The sequence below is a fragment of the Myripristis murdjan genome, chromosome 9 (genome assembly GCF_902150065.1).
Source record: "Myripristis murdjan chromosome 9, fMyrMur1.1, whole genome shotgun sequence".
Lineage (NCBI taxonomy): Eukaryota > Metazoa > Chordata > Actinopteri > Holocentriformes > Holocentridae > Myripristis > Myripristis murdjan.
Window position 1 is genome coordinate 32,035,509 of NC_043988.1, and position 19,385 is coordinate 32,054,893.

At 41.7% G+C, this 19,385-nt stretch overlaps 1 protein-coding gene across 1 annotated transcript in view; it reads right to left on the reverse strand.

Annotated features, from left to right (window-relative positions):
* The window catches only part of LOC115364824 (uncharacterized), a 216,989-nt gene that overhangs the window by 116,845 nt on the left and 80,759 nt on the right, over positions 1-19,385 (reverse strand). The window contains exons 10-11 of the mRNA XM_030059449.1: positions 17,737-18,024; positions 17,490-17,577 (exon numbers count right to left, since the gene is read on the reverse strand). Of these exons, the coding sequence (XP_029915309.1) occupies positions 17,490-17,577; positions 17,737-18,024 (376 nt within the window). The remainder of the gene's footprint in view (positions 1-17,489; positions 17,578-17,736; positions 18,025-19,385) is intronic.

Genomic DNA, 19,385 nt, shown 5'->3' on the forward strand with positions numbered 1-19,385 from the left:
GTGCAGTTAGTATGCCGGCCAGCATCGACATCGTTACCAGATAGCCGGGCGATCCAACCCTCCCTACAGTCTTTCCATCTATTTATCCTTTTCTTCTCCTCCTAACGCTGTTTCCCATCTCTCTCTCTCTCTCGCTCAGTTTTACCCTTTCCTCTCACTGCTGTCATGCCCTCAATCCTGCTTTCCTTAGCGACGAAAATCACCAAGCATTTAGCTGAATTTAACGACAGGACACTTGAATATCCATTATGCATTTTAAGCAGTTCTGTCTTACTAAAGCTGCACTAAAAAAAAAAAAAAAAAAAAAGTGAGAACATTCATTTGAAATAAACTGAAAAGTGGATTTCAGATCATGTAGGTACTGTCCTGTATATGCTGCAATATTGTGATTAAGCTTTTATACGTCACAATAAAGTGTGTTTAAGCATCACTTTCTTGTGCTGTCCTCTGTAGACATTTTTTGCAATCATATTTGTTTTTCCAAAATAAAAAAGCAGAAGGCACGGAGAGAAGAAAAGCATCTGCCAACTACCGCGCAGTTTCACCTAAGTGCATCATTTCTATTACTGACATTTTAGGTTCAAAACTGATTTCTTGACTCTGCAAGCGTACCCTTAGGATTTCTGTTTTCATTACAGTCGTTGTATTGCTAAAGAAGGATAATCATCGATTGGCAGCCATCCCAGATCTGGATCAACACCAAAAATTTAATCAATTGTTCTTTGGCCCGAAGCTGATCTGTGCACAAAATTTCACAGAAATCTGTTCATTTTTTTCAGTTTTTAAGTTATTCATCTGACAGGCAAACAAACTAATGGATGAAAACAACCCTTTCTGATGGCAGTGCTCTTATCCAGCATAACTTACAAATACTATAAGAGCAGAATGACCTTGAATATCTACTGCAGATCACCACCAATATCAGCAACCAGTGATGATTGCAGCTGTCAGCACCACAATTTAACTCCTAAGAAAAGAAATAATGAAAAGAAATATGGTAGAAAAAACCATTTTAAGGCCCAGTTTATTGTCTGTAGAGTGAAAAATAATGATGGTAGTAATGGTAATGTTAAAAAACTTGACAGCGCGTAATATAAACTTTAAGAGTCAGTCTCACTCTCTCTCTGCTCGCCTCTCCCTGTCAATTAGCCTCTGCCTGTCATCATCTGTCTTAGTCACCTTTCCCACTGACTCTCAGCTGATTTGCTCATATTTATCTTTCCATCTCAAACATATTGACCAACTTCTGCTCCCATCTATCAGCAGAGAAGGTCACCGCTAACGCAAACCATCGCCTCTTCCTCTCTTCTTCGGATTTAGGATGGTATAGTAAGTGGACGGCGATGTGTGTGTGTGTGTGTGTGTGTGTGTCCTTGTTTACGGCCTTGTACCTATAATGAGGAAGGGCAGCAGGCCTGAGCTCATGTCTCCCTTTCACTTTCTGACAAAATAAAAGAGTTTCTTAGTCATGTTGTGACTCACTCTACTCCATTACAGGCACGATGCTCTCTCTCTAACCCTGCAGGGTACCAGCGGGCCCTTAAAAAGTCTCGCAAAGTTGGAGGAACTCTATGTAAAGTGCAAGGAAAACCAACTTTGGCATATTTTGTGTGACTTTATGAAGGGTTTTTTTTACTGTTTTGTCTTCTTCTTCATCCTCTCTGTCTTTTCATCTCAGCATTCCCGTGCAACTTTTCACATGGAGCTCTCTCCCTCCATACCCAATTATTTCTGCATGTCCCCCGTGACGATAATGAGTTATCGCTCTGCTCCACCCTGTTTCCTCTTTCTTTGCCTTGATCTCACTTCACTTCATGTCTCTCTTTGTTCTTCCTCCGTCTCCGAACTGCCTGTTGCACGTGATTCGTAAACAACTCAACAAGTCTCTCATGTAACGTAAAGCCTATTGACGTTCCTGTGGGAAATTCAAAAGCACTGCACACTGAACAAATGTCTACAGCACAGCCGAACAGAGTTGAGTAATTTGAAGATCTAAGGGAAGAGACTGGTGACGGAAACAGAGAGGTGCCTCTGCTGCAGAGAAAGACCTTTAACGTCCTTTCTGTGGGTTTTAGGTTGGATGCATTTGCACGGGCATGAGGTAAAGACGGACAAGAGAGAAGCGATGTGATCTGCAGAGGTGAAATAAAGTCAAAAACAGAGCTGCAAAGACGAAAAAATGTATAAACCACAAGAAAGGTAAATACACTCACATAACTGCAGCCCTGGTGTGTGGTGTGTGAGGAGTGTGTGTGTGTGTTGTGGCTTGGAAGAGAGTCCACACAGAGAGAGGGATGAAAGAAAGAAGAGTTTGTGGAAGGTGAAGCTCTAGGTATGTAATTTGTCTCATATCAAAGAGAGCATGAACTCCATTTGCAACCACACACAGCGCCACCATCAGGCCAACAGAGCCCTGAGATTTACGCTCAAAATATGAACCTTTAGGTTAATGATGTATTTTCACACTAAAGAAACTGATCTGACCTCTGCAGTGCCACCAACAGGCCAGAAAAATCCCCGCGCTTCAAAAATACACTCAATCATCGATTGTGGCATCAATTACCATGGCAACAACCGAAGCCTCAAAGTATGCGGGTCAGCCCTCGTCACAAGTCATTGATGAAAGGAAACACGTGAGCGCTCTTCTTTCGGGGCGTCAAACCTCAAGTAGGTTGGCTCGACCCACAATTTCTTCGTCTATATTTGAAACCGCGTTTATATTCGGACTAACAACTCCCCCGGGAGACGCGGACCTTTCCAAGACTGTGCAGCTGCTCCTCATCTTCTCCTGCTCTTCATGTCCTCCCTCTCCTCTCCTTTATGCTCTCCCTCTTGTCATCTGCGCCCCCAAACCGCTCCGACTGCTCCTCCTTTCTTTCCCTCTGATGTTTATTTGATGTTTGCCTGGTCCGCACAGCAACTTCATCTCTCCCAGGCTTTCTTTGGGGGTGTGTGAGCGTGACTGTTTGTGTATGTGTGTGTGTGTGTGTGCTTGTGTGGATGCATATACACACACACACACTTTCTGAAGACTACTGAAGGACAAGTGATAAGTTAGACACAATATACAATCTACACCACACAGCCCCAGACGCAGACTAACGCGGCAGGCTCAGTGTGTATCTGCCGGGCCTGTGAGGATGTTAAACAGCATTTCATGGGATTTACAGGTGGCGATGATCACATTGCACTGCATTTACTGCTAAGTAGGGCATGGGAAAACTTGTCAAAACATCACAGCGGTGCACATGGCGGCAGGGAGGCATGAGAACGTACGTACTTGTACTTACCCTTGTACTTACCCTCTACTTATTTGTACTTTTTGTATATTGTTGTATATTGTATACAGGTTGTTCATTGTATATAGGAATGTCATATATTCTTTCTATTTTATCTTTATTTTTATTTTATTTTATTTTATTTTTTTATTATTATTATCGTTATTATTATTATTATTTTTTTTTATTATTTTTATTATTATTTTTTACTTGCACAGTGCTGGAGTTGTTGCAATTACATTTCACTGCTGCTGTACCTGTACATTCATGCATGTGACGAATAAATCTTGAATCTTGAAAAAAATCGTCTCTTCGAAACAGTATTTTATACTCAGCAATTCTGCGAAATGTGACGGTGTCTGTTTAACATTTACACAAACATGTCACATACTGCAAGACAGCGATGAGGATAAACAGAAAATATCAACGCCGACGAGGAGAGTTTATTTGCTGCTTCTGGAAGCTCAGACACAGACAAAGCTCCCCCTTCATTTTTGCACAATGATGCATTCGCCAATTTCAAACGAAACCCGATAGGAAGTGCTTTGCATGATCAGCTGCAAACCGGGTCAAAGCTGAAGTCGAGCGCAGCAAAGTGCAATTTCAAATTTAGCGTGCAAAAGGATTTTGCCGGGGATCGTGAGGACCGGCCTTAAAAAGTAAAAAGGGCTTTGAGGAACCTTTAGAGGCTCTTCGGATTGAAACGACGGCCCCTTGAGGTTTCCAAGAACATCTCCTTCATGAAGGACTCATGGTGGTGTTTTCCTAAATTCTGCAGAAGCAGAGTGGAGGTTTCTGGTGCGTCTTCACCTCCTTCCCAGGTGCATGGAGAAAGGAGAAATTCTACTGAGATCACTCCAGAAAAGAAAAATTTGTGGCATATAGAACAACTTTATTGGTAGACCAACATATTTCAGCTTGCGGCCTTCACCAGGGTCATATTAAAACAGATGAAACAATAAAATAATAGAAAAAGGCAACCAATCACACACATCCACAGGCTGGCCACCGGGGCAGCTATAAAGGTGGGTTGGGTATATGGTCATGTGGCTTCAGGCCAGTCGTTGCCCGTGATTGGCAGAGAGGCAAGGCTCTGTATTTGGTCTGTCTGAGATCAGCATGAATTGAGTTGAGCAGAGACGTAGAGCAGAGTGTTTTGAGACTGGCTTTGAGACTAAAGGCTGGGATGGGAACAGAGTGAGGTCACAGCCAGAGCTCTCTGATTTTCCCCGCCTGAGATCAAAACGAGGCGCAGAAGTCGAGAAAATCTGAGCATTATTTTACAGCTTGATGAGATGTCTTTTGAAACTGGAAAGGAGACTAATTTGAGATTTTGTGCGTCTTTTTGCTTCGGGGAGATGAACGAGAGACAGGAGAAATAAGTTATAGTCTCATTTTGGTTTCACACAGATCTCAGTGAAACATTTCCTGAGAGCCACTTTCTGGTGTTCTTTTCCTCCAGGGAAGGTCCAATAAGGGACATGAGCGAGGGTTTCATTCCAACCAAAACTCCACCAGGTGATTTCACTGATTAGCTCCTCCTCTCTGCTTTAAGGTGAGGTAATTAAGGTAAGGTAACTTTCTAACTTTCTAACAGTTAAAAGAGTCGGCTGCTTACACACACACAGACGACATTCACGACATCAACAGAGACAGTGACGTAACAGTGACAACAGTGCTCCAGACATGGAAACATGGATAAAAAGTATACAAAAAGGTATAAGTATCAAAAGACAAAAGATATAATACAGAATAAAAGACATCATAGCAGATACAAAGGTCAGAATAAATAAATAAATAGATTAAGAAGGCTGTACAGTCCATAAGTTAATAGGTTAGTGTGTAGTCCAACAATAGCCTAATTATTATTTAACATTTTGATGGCTGAGGGAAATCAGATGGTGTAGTTTTTGGTTGGAATGAAATCCTGCAGACTCTCGGCTCTCCATAGCTCCATGACACATGGTTGCCTACCCCTGAGCCTGCAGAGGCCAAGCCAAAGTGCACCCACCCATAAACACCAAACGGTGTCCAAACACCCGTCCCGCCTTCGTAGCTGCCCCATTGGCCAACATGCGAACGTATATGATTGGTTGTCAGGCAAAACATGCAACAGCAACTTTTTTTTTCTCCTGGGTTGCCTTGTACAAACACCGTGTTTCAATGGCCTGCATCATCTTTCTACCGCAACTTATCTCTAGTACTTGTAACCGTTTAGCCGTGTGTTATCTACAATAATGCTGGTCACTCTCATGCAATGTCGCACTTCAGTTTTCTTAGGTTTTTGACATTCATATTGCATGTGCACACACATAAGTGGTGACACATGATTTGTTTTGATTTCGACTACTTACACTTTATTTAGTATGTGTTGGAAATACATTTGCTCTATTTGCATTGCATTATTGCATTATTTAATTTAGATATTTTGTGTTTTCCATTGGACTAGATTAGAAGTTTGGCATGGATGTTTTTGGTTTTGATTAATAAGATGTTTATTTCAACTTACAGACTGACTGTCCTGTTTGGCTTCTTTTGTGGTTACATGGTGTGTGAGTGTGTCATGTTATCCCCTTTGTGTTTGTATGCTGAGTTTTGTTTGGTCAGTTATTCTATTATCAAGGCCTGAGTTTAGTTCTGTTCATTTGACATCTTTTATAGACCTAGGGCTCTATCTTGTGCCACCCGCTATCCGCTGCCACTACCCGCTACCCGCAAATTGCTTCCGCTATCCCTAAACGGTATCTTGCGCCACCCGCTACCCGCTATCCGTTATGCCGACTGCATCATTTGCGCCTGGAGGTGTGTCCGTGGGCGTGTTTCATGCGCTATCCCTAAAGTTGCTATCTTGCGCACACACTTTAGGGATAGCAGATAGCAGGTCGTCCTGACCACCCGCTATCTGCTTTCCCTAAAGTTTGGGCTGTTACAAGAGCGCGCCCAGGCGGCTTCAATGCGCACCCCGACGGAGCCTCGCCACGCACACGGTCGGACTGATACCGGGACGCCGCCGGAATGGACTGAGTATATTACTCATATAGACTGTTTAGAGGAAAGACTGTTTTAATTGGACACTTACACCAGTACGTTTTATTGTTTTATCATAAGCCAGCAGCTGTGCTATATTTTTATTTTTAATATTTTATTTGCCCAATCTACCTTGCCAATAAATTAGTTTACACATAGTTCCACCTCTGCCTCTTGTGTGTGTGTGGTGTGGCCCGGGGATTTTACTCAATCAGTACAACCTTGTGACACGTCCACTTGGACACATGTGGCTCCACCTCCCGAATTAACTCGCCTATAATATAATATATAATATGTATATAAAGGTACCTTGCTTTAGCCTCAGTAGAAGCCCTGAGAAAATCTACCTCCCTCTCTCCATCGTGGGTTTAGGATTTAGGATTTAGGATAGAGCATCCTGCCCTTAAAGGCAATGGCACCTGGCACACTGATTGGTTTAACTGGCGTAACGCCCAAAACACGCCTATGCATAATATAGCGGGTAGCGGAGGTGTTTTACGGATAACGGGAGGTGCGCAAGATAGCAACTTTTACGGGGGAACGCCTCTTCCTAAATCCTAAATCCGCAAATAGGGGCTAAATAAAAACCTTTATTTTCAAAAGCCACCTGTGACTCCTCACGCCTTCCAGCTCGGGCTTTCACACCGTGATTCGCCCAAGAAGCTGACGGGGAAGACAGAAACAGGAAGGAGGGCCGGCTTCCTGAATGCTGAACGCTTGGTGATACAAACTTGGCTGGTTGGTTTCTGCCTGTCTCCAGCGGAGCGCACAGGGCATCAGATCTGAACCGCAGCACAATGAGCACAAATCTGACATACTGACATATTGCTTTTTTTTTTTTTTTTTTTTCAAATGGCAATATGTCAGTCAAATTATAAACTGCCAAACAACATTTCACCTGAAGCTACAGGGCTCTTAGCAAAATGAGCTATTTTTTTTAGATGCAGAATTTTTTTCATAATGATGAGTAGGGATAGTTACTGGGCATTGCAATATGACAATAACACGACGATAACACAACACACATTCTCTTAAAAATGCAATATAAATGGAATATACTACAATAGAGATTGGAAAAATATTATGTTTTTCTATCATTTTAGAAAGGGTAGATGATGTGCAATTGCTTGGATCACTTGGTAACGAATGATGGCCATATCCTGTCAAAGTCAAATCATTTTCCCTATTGTCTCAAACCCTGGTAATCACCACTTGTGACTATATTTGTTGAGATTATTTTCTTGTAGATCGTCTCTGTTGCGAACATTTCTGGCACAAAGAACATCCAGTGCATGCATTCAACTGATTCAAATGCAGCGGTGGGCACGGTAGAAGTGGCACTTTATGCAATTATCTTCATTTATCTACATTTTTCTGCATTAGTGGTGCAGACTGCAGCTGCCTTAATAACCCAGAAAACCAACATTTGTGTATTTTAATGCAAAACTCAGATCTGTCCGCTGACAAGCCACCATCATTTTTCCTGAGAGTGAATTTTGATTTTTTTTCGTAGTGATAGAGAAAAAGTAATTAAGAAAACATTCTGTAAAATGTAACACACACACACACACACACCCCTATATAATCCATGGCTATTGCTTGTCTCATTACCGCACCAGGAGAGTGGAAGGTCAGACGGAGATTTTTCCAAGGTTTCAGTCAAGAAGACGTAACGGAGAGATAAAAGCTGTGGAGCGCTCTCAGGAAGGAAGAACAACGAGTCTGCAATCAGACGCACGAACCCGAGCGGCGAGTTAATGATTTTTCCGTTTCACAGCGTCCCATGTCTCTGCGCGCATTGTATGATGCAGCTAATTGATTTACAGCTAGTTATTTCTGTCTGTGTTGCCCTTCTTTATCAACAAGCACAAACTAGTAAAAAAATAAATAAATAAATAATAATAATGGCCATTTTCTTGAAAACACATTCTGTATCCTTGTAAGCAACATGTTTTTCCTGCCAATTTAATTTCAATTCTGTCATTATTTTAAGTGAAAAATGACTTTACTTACAGAGGAAAAACACTGATGATTTTTTAAAGTGTTTGTATTTGTGTCCATAATCAGCATATACAGTAAAACGTTTTTCTGATAGGATTTTGTTATGCTTTTTTTTTTTTTTTTTGGTTTCTTTTTCACCTGTGGCGTCTTGCCTTTTGCAGCATTAAACCACACAACCAAAAAAAAAAAAAAAAAAAAATCAGCTGCAGCAGAACAGATGAAGACAACAGTCCTGCTCTGTTGCTGTTTACAACAAAAAGCTTCACAAAACCGCAGAGACAGGCAGCACCAAAACTCCCTAATTCAAAAGCGGCAGACCCACGCATCAAGGCGCGATAATAGGTGTCTTTTCCTCCCTCTGCCTCTTTCTTCCACCCCTCCACTCTCCCGGCTCTCTTTCTTCTTTTCTTCCCCTCTGCAGTGTAACGCTCCTGTAAAAAACCTCCGTCTCCAGAGAGGATTTTTTTTTTTTTTTTTTCCCATGCCAAGAGGGGGAGAAGAGACATAGCACGCTTTTCCGGGTCATGTGTAATATCCCTTGGTTGACTCCTCCATGTCGACTCGTGCTTAAATCGCTCCAGTTCTGTCACGCATGTCTAATACTGCAACTTTTTTTAGCCACGCAAATGTGTTTTTTTCTTCTTCTTCTTATTCATTTTTTTTTTTAAAGCAGTGGATCTTGCAGGTCATAGGTTCAAGCGACCGCAGAGTGAACCAAAAAGGATTGAAGTTCTCATTTAATGCTGCAAACTTTCTCAACTGTGGGATTAAAAACTGTCCCCTACGTCTCCACTTCCCCTAGTCATTCATTATTATGTGTCTTTAATGATTTTCTTTTTTTTTTTTTTTTATTTATTCTGAGAATGCACCGTGTTTAATATCTTAAAAATAACAGTGCAGGACCAACAAGGACCTAGGATGACGTGAGAAAAAGATGCTGAAAATACACACATTGTATTTGAAAAACTAAGCTTTCTTTAAAAAATAGGGTTCACTGACTGCTGTGAACCCTCTTTACAAATAACTATAATATTTAAATCTGTTTTTTATGTAGCTAATCAAAGCGTCAAAACACTGCAGAAATGTAATCCCCTGATCACCGACAAGTTGTGGGTATTTTTCCTAAAATTTGAGGTGAAGAGTCTCTTTACAAACTCTCCAACAACAAACGGACTCATGCTTGTTCCAGGCTAATGATAACAGCAATCTCGTGCGTCTGGGTGTGGGTAAGACTAGTTTTAAGTTCATTTCTCTGTGACACTCCACTATAATTGCTTTGCAACTTGATTACGTTCAACTCACACTCTACACTGCAAGCCTGAATTTTCTAATTAGAGTGTTGTGGTGGGGAGGCTCAGCGTTGACACAACAGCCAAACTTCCTCATCGGCTCTGAATTTGAACAGCTGCCAGCCGAAATTAGGAAATCTAAATTGAAACTTTCTTTTCTCTTGTTAGTAGCAGTGGGGTTTGAGGCACTGGGTAATCTAAATTAGTGAGCAGCGGAGCCAAATAACAGGTTTGTGGTTTTCCTTGTCGTTTGGGTGAGATTGCACTGAACAGGAAATGACTGGGCGGTGAACTCGGGGCAGGTTGGAGGAAATGCTCTTCCCTCCCTCAACAATTGGTGATGATGTGCTTTAGGCTGTGTCCATACTAACGGCTGATTTACGCTCGCTAAAGTGTCCACGGTGCAAACGGCAGAATGACGCAATTATGGCCTGAGCGGTGCTGAACGGTGGTCAGAATAGAGCTGCAAAGCCGTGCCCTGCAGCTCCTAAACACCGTTTTAGTGTTCAGTCCACATTGCACCACACCAGCTTTTCCACACCTTTCTCCAAAAGCCCACCATCCACACTGAAATGCCCCTACAACTTTAAATCTCCTCAATTCTCGATTCAAGTGTTCTTGCCAGATCAGTTTTCAAATGTGCACACCTGAGAGAGAGAGCTTTCACAGGAGGAAAACTCCCAGCTCAGTGCAAACAGAAGACCACAACAGAGGAAATAAAGACGCATTTTCAGATTTACCCAGATTAGGCTTAAATGCAGGGCACTTAATTCCCCGCTGAGCAGCTCGGTGCAAACAGAGGATGGATGTCGGCCGTCGTTGAGCTGAGCAGCTCCCAGACAGGAGTGTGTGGAAGTGTGTGAGCGCAAAGCAACGCGTGCTCAGCCAACCTTCCCAAGATAAATTCATGTATAGATATAGATAAATAGATAGGTATGGATATATAGATATAGATGTGTGATGGGTGTGTGGTTATTAATTTTAATTATGAGGCAATTTAATGCATATTTTCCAGTTTCATCAGTGCATACAGCCTAAGGTGAACACTAAGTCCCAGTCAGTGCCATGTTGTATCCACTGAGATGCTGAGCACCATCACACACTTCTCCAAGTTGCAAAGCTGTAGCCTCCATGTTGGTTTATGTTTGTTCATAGTTTGTGTTCTGCGTTTGATTTTCAAAGAAAATAGCACATGAATGCAAAGCAAGTCCCTAATCTCAGACTTTCCCACTAACAACCCATCATAATCAATATGAGTAACAAAACGATTATCACTTCATGGTGGAAGTCCCAGATTATCACCAAAATATAATCAACGAATCCTCGGGCCAAGAGCTATCTGTTCACTAAATTCTAAACAACTGTGGTCGTGACTTTTTAAGATATCTTGGTAACAAATAGACAAATAGACAGATGGATAAAAACAACTTCCATCCAACTTTGTTGGCAGAGTAAAAAAATTTAATCACTTAACTAACACAATTATCGCAGCAGTTATGAAAATTAGAGGAAGCACACAGGCACAGTCGTGCTTATCAAAAACTGCTTATATATAACAACCAAAAAGCTAACATAGAGTATAAAAGTGACAGGGACAGAAAGTGTGTGAGCAGCTGTAGTGTGTGCAATATAACTGCAAACACATATAAACTTACACATTCCACCAGCTGCAATAATGCCACCTAATCACAAATGACTGCGGCTTTGTGTTTCCATAGAAATGTCACATAGTTGCCATGGCACAACGCTTGTTGTTGAGAGAAAAAGACTATTTTTGTCTTGAGGGCAAAATATTGCTGACCTGTAGCAAAACTGGATCTGTCATGCTTCTGGCAAATGAAAATATCAATAAAAATACAGGCAGAGAGACTTTCACTTTTAAAAATGTGTAATATGAAGGTTAATCACCAGTTCTGAACCTAGGCACCTATAACAGGTTCACTGGCTATGAGAACTTACTGACTTTGCATAATAAGAAGTGTCTTTTTAACAGTGGATTTCCTCAAACTTTAAATCTAAACATGGAATGCAGCATAATAATTGTTCAACTCAATAAGAAAATATTCAAAATTTTATGAATATCAGTGAATTGGTGAAACAACACTGCCCTATTTTTTTTAATCAAAGAAAGTTCTTCAGTTGTTACAAAACTGTGGCTGTGGTTGCACGACACAGAGTTTGTTGAAGTGATAAGCTCCTCTGTGTGTGTGTGTGTGTGTGTGTGTGTGTGTGTAAGAGGGGCTGGTCCCCGCCCTCAGTGCCATCAGAGACACAGCTGTCAGACACACACTGCTGCCTGTGACACAGAGCACAAACGCTGCAGCGGCGTGCACGTGAAACACCTCAGAGAACCTCCGCACACTTTAACCCTTCGTTCACTTGAAGCGCTGTGAAAAAAAAAAAAAAAAAAAAAAAAAAAAAAAAAAAAAAACGTTTATGCTGGTGGTGAAAACCCCAGACGACTGCATCAACGAGAAAATCTGGACGTCAGGATAGCTGAGGAGCATAAAGGATCTCCACGGGGAAGAAAGTGAGAATGCTGCAGCTGAGGGGTGACACGTGGAGGCGGGGCCAAACCCCAGCTCTTCAGCTGATTGGTCCGTCTTTGACAGACATCGAGTCGTTGAAGCTTCTGTGATTGGTCACACTAGAGGGTGCTTCCCATAGTGAGATACCTAACGAGGCTCAAGGAAACCTAGCTTTCACCGCATGCATGCATACATCTAAGGCTATTTGGAAGTCTTTGGGGAAAAAAAAAATCAAGATTTGGAAATGATCAGAAACGCTCTGGACTGATGCTGAGTGTGCCTTGATCAGGCATCAAAGTGGAGGACATGAAGTTTTGCTTTAACTCTGTGGCTGCTAACTAATTTGGGATTTGCATGATACAAACACACTCAAGCACAAATTATGACACTCGCCCTCCCAGTTGTCATGATTCAGTCACACACTACATGCATTAAAAAACATCCTTGCCGTGTTTTCACTCCAATCTGAAAAGGTGAGATGTGGCAAAGAGCTCAGAGGAACCCATGATGTTGGACTGTAGTTATAGGAACTGGAATCAGATTTTTTCTGACTCCCCCACTGCCTTCAAAATCTGCAACTGGTAACCAAAACTTTGTCCAGTAAACGAGCTGCTTGTGACTTGTGTTTCTACATCCTGAGGCCTCATTAACAGAATGGCCGTGTGATGAAATTTGCTGCCACCATGACTCTGTGTAGAAAGTTAGGGTCAAAATAGTTATAACTAGAATTACACTTAAAGTGAAACTTTATGCATAAATGCTCCTAATGTCAGATATTCACCTGATGGATGGACGTCACCTGCTAGTTACACCGAGGCTCTACAGGCCTGACAGAGAACTGAGCTGCATGCAGACCTTGGCGGTGAACTGTGTGCATGCTTAATTTTCAATGATTATAAGGCTAACGGGTCTGTTTTGATAGTAACTGCAGGTTATTGTTATGAGAGCACAGAATTATTTCTTCAGTCGGGACTTAAAGGGAAACTGATGGCTTTAGGATTTTAATTTGAGACTTCATAAATTCAATGCCCGTGGCTTTCATAAAGAGATGACAACTATTATTACGACGTGCAGGAAATTGTAGGTTGAATATGAGGAATGCCGAATTTATAGAGCATGGCACTTAATGCGGTGATTTGTTATCCTGAAACAACTGCGTACTCAATCAGTAACATTAGAGTGGGTCCAGTAAAGGATACAGAAATATAAAATCAGGCTACAAAATGATTTTCTAATGATTTCACAATAAAAAAAAAACAACAAAGTAGTGACGATGTGGCATATTTAAGATGCCTAAGAAAACTGTACAGCTCCAATACACTGGTATTAATCCAGCTGTAAGAAAATTGCCATTTTTGTCTAAAAGTAAATAAATACAGGAAGAAGAAGTATGGCTAGAGGGCACCAAGGATGACAGCACAATAATCTGTATTACTACAGTATCAATACAGGAAATTAGACAACTTTACACTGAAGAAGAAGTAAGAAGTATATACTGTAAGTCATGATCCTACATTAGCAGTTATGTACAATTTAGGTGAAATAAGTGAAAACTAGTTAACCTGCTGGAGGTCACAGAGTTTGTTTTTCGCACATAATGACAGATATTAAGACAACATTTAAATAAAGCTATGAAAAGTGGAACAAATCAAACAGACAAATCAAAGTGTGTGATCCATATGTAATCTTCCATCACCAAAGTCACAAACACTACTAATGTCAGTTTTCAGAGTTAGAAGTTAAAGATGAAGTTTTTTTTTTTCAATGAGGCCTCTGTTTTTTTTTTATTTTTTTTTTTTTTTATTTTGTGTTTGACTGACAGAAAGGAGAAAAAAGGAAACACAAAAAGTGGATGTAATGAAGTGCCTATATGACCAATCATTATCATGACCTTTTTGTCGTTTTAATGGTAAACTGTTTATTGCACATGTGATTTCACTGGATTTCACTGATCTTCATTTACAGCATGTACCACGTGTAATACTAACGCTAAACCTCAGCAGCCTGGGTTCGATATTGGCCAGGACCCTTTTCTGCATGTCGCCCCTTCTCTGCCCCGTCTGACCCTTCTCTCTGCACTGTGACTGTCCAATACTGCAGAAATGCCAAAGAAATAATCTTTAAAGTAACGAAACAAACAGGTAGTATCCCATTTAAGATTGTGTGGACGTTCTTGCATCATTCAACACTTGGAATCTGCTTTTTTGTAAATTTTCCTGATCACCGATAAACTAGTAAAATACCATTGAGTGCTACAGAATATAATGTGAGACTTGATGTGATGCACCAGCATTTCAACTAAAATCCGACTTGATCATTGAATTAATGGAGCTACATCCTCCGCGCACTGACTAGCACAGGTTGCACACCAGCGATGCACACTCACACACACTCAAAACACACTCCTGAGAGCGCAGCGTAATGAGCATCAAACAGGTAAGTGCCTGTGTAATTGGTCATGATTAAGGTGAGTGATCTGCAGTGCCGTTCTTTGGGTCTTGGAGAAGATCAAAGGACTTAGGTAGAAAAGTGATATATTATTAATAAGTCTGAGGCAGCTCTGACTGAATAACTAATTATTCCCTCAGATCTGAGCTGAAGTGGCCGGTGGAGGAGCGGGAGAGGAGGCGTCTTCACCTGCACAGGGGTGGTGACATGATCTTTCAAACCTCCTCCTCTGCTGCTAAAGACCTTCCCCGCCAAGCAGACACAATTTGCATTTACCAATCACTGTTCCCCCTCGACAGTTATACACCGAGAAAATCAGTGCTGCCGCTGTTGTTTGCTGCTAAAGCAAAACCTGGACCAGTTTTTTTTTTTTTTTTTTTTTTTTTTCCTACCATGTCTGTATTCTCTCACAGCCGTTCTACTGAAGCCTCTTCCTCCCACATCACTGACTCTGGGTATGCAGAGAGCCAAGTGCCTGTAGCCAAGAAATGCATTCGCAGGCACTGTAATCTGCAAGAGAAACCTGTAAATCAGCTCTGCCAATCAGAAATACAGTAATGTGCGAAGATGAGTGCCTCACCTAGCTTGGTCCAGTGGGGGTGAAAATGAAACTACCACCAATAGTCACATTTGAAACAGAGTTTTTGGATTTAATTGAGACAGAGGAAACTCCAAACAGTAAATCGATGAATAGTATTATGGCTGTATTTTAAAAACTGCAACCCAGGTAATTAACTTGCTTATTCCCACTTCTTCGTGCTCATGGCTTCATGGATAAAAACCCCCAAAACCACCCTCTCTTTGTTCTCTACACTGGTATTTCAGTTCCCTGACTTGACACCCCTCCACGGAGGATGTGTCTTTTGTTTGGCTTGGGTGTCTTGCTCAAGGACACTCCAGCACCGCAGATGATTGCCAACACAGGGTCTTGACCCCCACTTGTCCCCCTGCTCATGACACAATCCTCCTGCCCTGCTGAGGCCGCTCGATTGTGTTTGTCGCTCCATGTTTCCATGTCAGCGGGCTCACTGCCACAAACCACTCGGGATTTTAATTCCTCCCAGCGCTTCTTTCCTTCCCATTTACTCCCTGAGCAAGAAATGGGATAATTAAAAGCCCATCTTGACAGATTTGAATTTTAAATGAAACTGGACATGAGAGTGAATTTTTTCAAGGGTGAAATTGTGAGCTCTGAGCTTGGGGAATAGAGGGATACAAGGGTTTGGACTCAGAGGTAATCAGAGATAAATAAATAGAGCAAATCACAGTAAGAGGACCCAGAAGGAGGGGCAATGGGGGTGTCTCTTGGTGTACATCACAACAGGGTGTAATCAAAGCCTGGCTGATTATGGTGCTGGTTTGTGTATGTAGTGTGTGTGCATATGTGTTTATTTAAGGGTTTATGTCCTCCCTTCCTTCTATGCCCTTGGACTAATTTTTTTTCTGCTCTGAGACACATGCTTTCCATGATTAGTACATGCTGGACTCTTGACCACTGTTTGCTCTTATCAGGAGTGACTGAAGGGGTTCAGTGTATTGATCAAGGAGACAATTCAAGGGCACACGGCGATAGATGGACATACGATGGTCAACATTTTGGTTAAAACACACAGCATTGCCATCGACAAAAAATCAAGCGCTTTAAGACCGTATACCTTCCCGGCTTCCTAATTAGTCCCTGACTCCCTCCCTCTGTTAGATACTGATGGCCTTCCACTGCAGGTAAATGTACGTCTGTGTGCATTTTCAAATATAGACTTGAGACGAGTCCTGTCAAGCCAAAGTACTTGACGTTTTCCACCACTGCCACAATCAACAACTAGAGCCTCATCTGTTATTTTGTCATTTTTTGAGCACACATATCAAATTCTCTTTCTCTTTCACACACACAAAGCCACGCTTACCTTTTTTCAATTACTTGCTATTCATGCATGTCTTTCAGCGCATTTGTTGCATTGTCATTTGATTGCTTGTCATCTTGTTTTTTTTTTCCCCTTCGTCTTTGAGGTTGAAACATTTTAGAAGCCCCTTGAAGTTTTTGTCTGATCTGTACAGTCTGACTTTCCTCTCTTTCATTTAGTGTTTTTTTTTCATCTCTTTTGTGAACATGAAATTAATTTAACTAAAAACTACCATAAAGCACAGTAGGGGATATTTGGAGTCATCTCACCACTGACACGAGGTCAACTTGAAATTAACGGCCGTGTCTGAGGCAAGGTGGGCGAAGTGAGCAAAGTCTTCATCTTCAAACTCTTTCATGGGGAGACTTATGAGGAATTAGCATTGAGCTCACATATAGAGATAATTAAAATTGCATAACAAAGAGAACGATATAATCAGACAGACAGACCACATAATTGTAACATTCTCAGTACTTGAAAACACCTCATCACCAAAGTCAACTATAAACCACATTAGTCTGGCTGTCACAATAATCTGAAGAATCATTTTAGCTCAGAGTACTGTATCTTAGAAGAAAAAAAAAAAAACATATCTGTTGCACGCTGGCCGGCAGGGCCACAGTCCCGGAATGAAAAGGGGATCCCCAGATCAAAGTCGAATTCCTTGCTGACCAGAAAATTAATGCAAATCACCATGGCATGATTGGAAACTCAGCCAACCAACAGGGAAAAGGGAGGGTGACAGAGTCGAGGTGTCATTGCACATCAGAGAGCGAGAAAGCAAGAGGCAGTGAGAGAGAGAGAGAGAGAGAGTATGTATGTGTATATGGATATGTATTTCACTTTGACTGACTCAAGGTGTCAAGCATGCATGGGTTTACAAGACATGAGTCAAGGCAGTTATATAGTTGCAGGTTGTAGGGAAGTTATATTTATGTGCATGAGTATGCATATGTGTGTGTGTCTGAGTGTGTATGTGTGCACTTGTGTGAGGAGCAAAAGAATTATTCCTCCTACCTCAAGGAGCTGTATTCTCACTTTGTTGTATGCCTTTAGCCAGCGCACTCTGGATGGAGAGCAGGGTGGAGGGCCATCCTCAAAGAAGCTGAAAAAGATCAATAGGTTGGTGAGAGCAAGCGACAGAATGAATGAAGGAGACAGGGACAAAATTATCACTTTTCCCCAAATGAATCTGAGAGCTTACGACATCACTTAAGGAACAAACAGTTGAATTCTTTAATTGCTTTACACATTTAAAATGTACCTGATCCTATTCTCAGGCTTGGCATCACGCTTGTCCAAGCTTGGTTTGGGCAGGATGACTGAAGAGTCCTTCAGATCTTTTTTGGAGCCAGGCTCTGGTTGTGGGTAAAGCTCTTTCTCCACCTCCTCCTCTTCCTCCTCCCAGGCAGGCTGGTGGCCCTGGAGAGGCGGGCGAGGCCCGGTGGGGTGGTAGGTATCTGGGTCAAGGCGCTCCTCGGGCTCCGAGCTGAGCTGGAAGCTGGCCTGGCTGAGGTTTCCTGATGAACCATAGCGGCTGCTGTCTGCCGGACTGTAGGAAAAACGGGTTGTTATGAGGATGTAGTGATGATTTGTGTGAATAACATGTGCACGTAGAGTTACTGTAAAAATGAATGGCGTAATTCCAAAATCCAATGTGTCTATTACAATGATGATTCACTCATCAAAAAAATGTAAAAATATAAACATAAATCAGTGTTGTTTACTTTCATGGCAGTGAGAGTAAGTGCCAATTTTCTGAATCCTATACATCCGATTCTGGAATCAAACGCTTCAATTGTTGCTAAAACAACAGTTGGGAGTAAACTAGGGGTAAACTGTGTTTTCATCGAATCCAAGGACATCAAATTAGGAGAAAACAAGGAAAACTAACAAGGGTACATCACGGGAAGTTAAGCTGAATGAATCTTAAAGCAATATTTATCCATAATGGCATAAAACGGCCATCTCATGACTGTGCTGTCATGAACACTTAGGGATCCTATGCGGTCCCAAGGATGTGTGGATGTGTTGGTGGTGAAAACTGCCATCACCGCCACTCTTGTCCAAATTCTTCAGGGTTCCACTTAAGAATTTCCCTCAGAGTGAGCAAAGAACGAGGGAATTCATTTTTTTATGTTTCTACACCTCTATAACCAATGACATTTACAGCATCTACCACCTACACATTTTTACTCTTGGAATGAGGACCCCCTCCTTAGAAGGCTAGTAGCTTTATGGTGCTAAAGCAGTGGGGGATAAACAGTCTCTGATTTATTTTAGCTGAGGAAAATCTCTGGAGAGTTAGGAGACTGCTATGTGTCTCTTGGTTTCCGCTAACGAGGAAAGTGGCTATGTGCTTTAACAGGCATGATTTACTTTGCCTTGGGTGTAGGCCAAATTACTTCTCACTGTTCATTTTATTCATGTGTCCAGCCTGCCACCATGGCGTGCACTGTCACGGCACCATAAATCTCTCTCAGTTTGATTCATATAAACAAATTGGCTGAGGCTGGGAAAATAATTCAGAGAGCCGTAGGGGAAGGGGAAAAGGAGGGGTCGTGTACACCCCTCACAAGAGAAAAGCTAATAAATAAAGACCATAGTTTTTTTTATGCATTGCACCTCCATCACTGTCAGGGAAGCCATTACTGAGGTGCTGTAAGTACAAAAAGCTAGCCTGTACATCTACACAGAATACTGAGAACTTTCCGAGCAGCCCAGTTTGATAATTTCATGCCTAGTGGCTGTAATTACAGCAGTTATAAAAGCAGAATTTACTAAATAGCTAATATCTATAAATATGAGGTGAACACAAAATTTGAACAAGAAATTCCTCTGGTTGTACTGAATCAGCAATTTCCTTTGCTAAAACATGCTGGATTTCAAGTTTAACATTTGGGCATGGAAAAG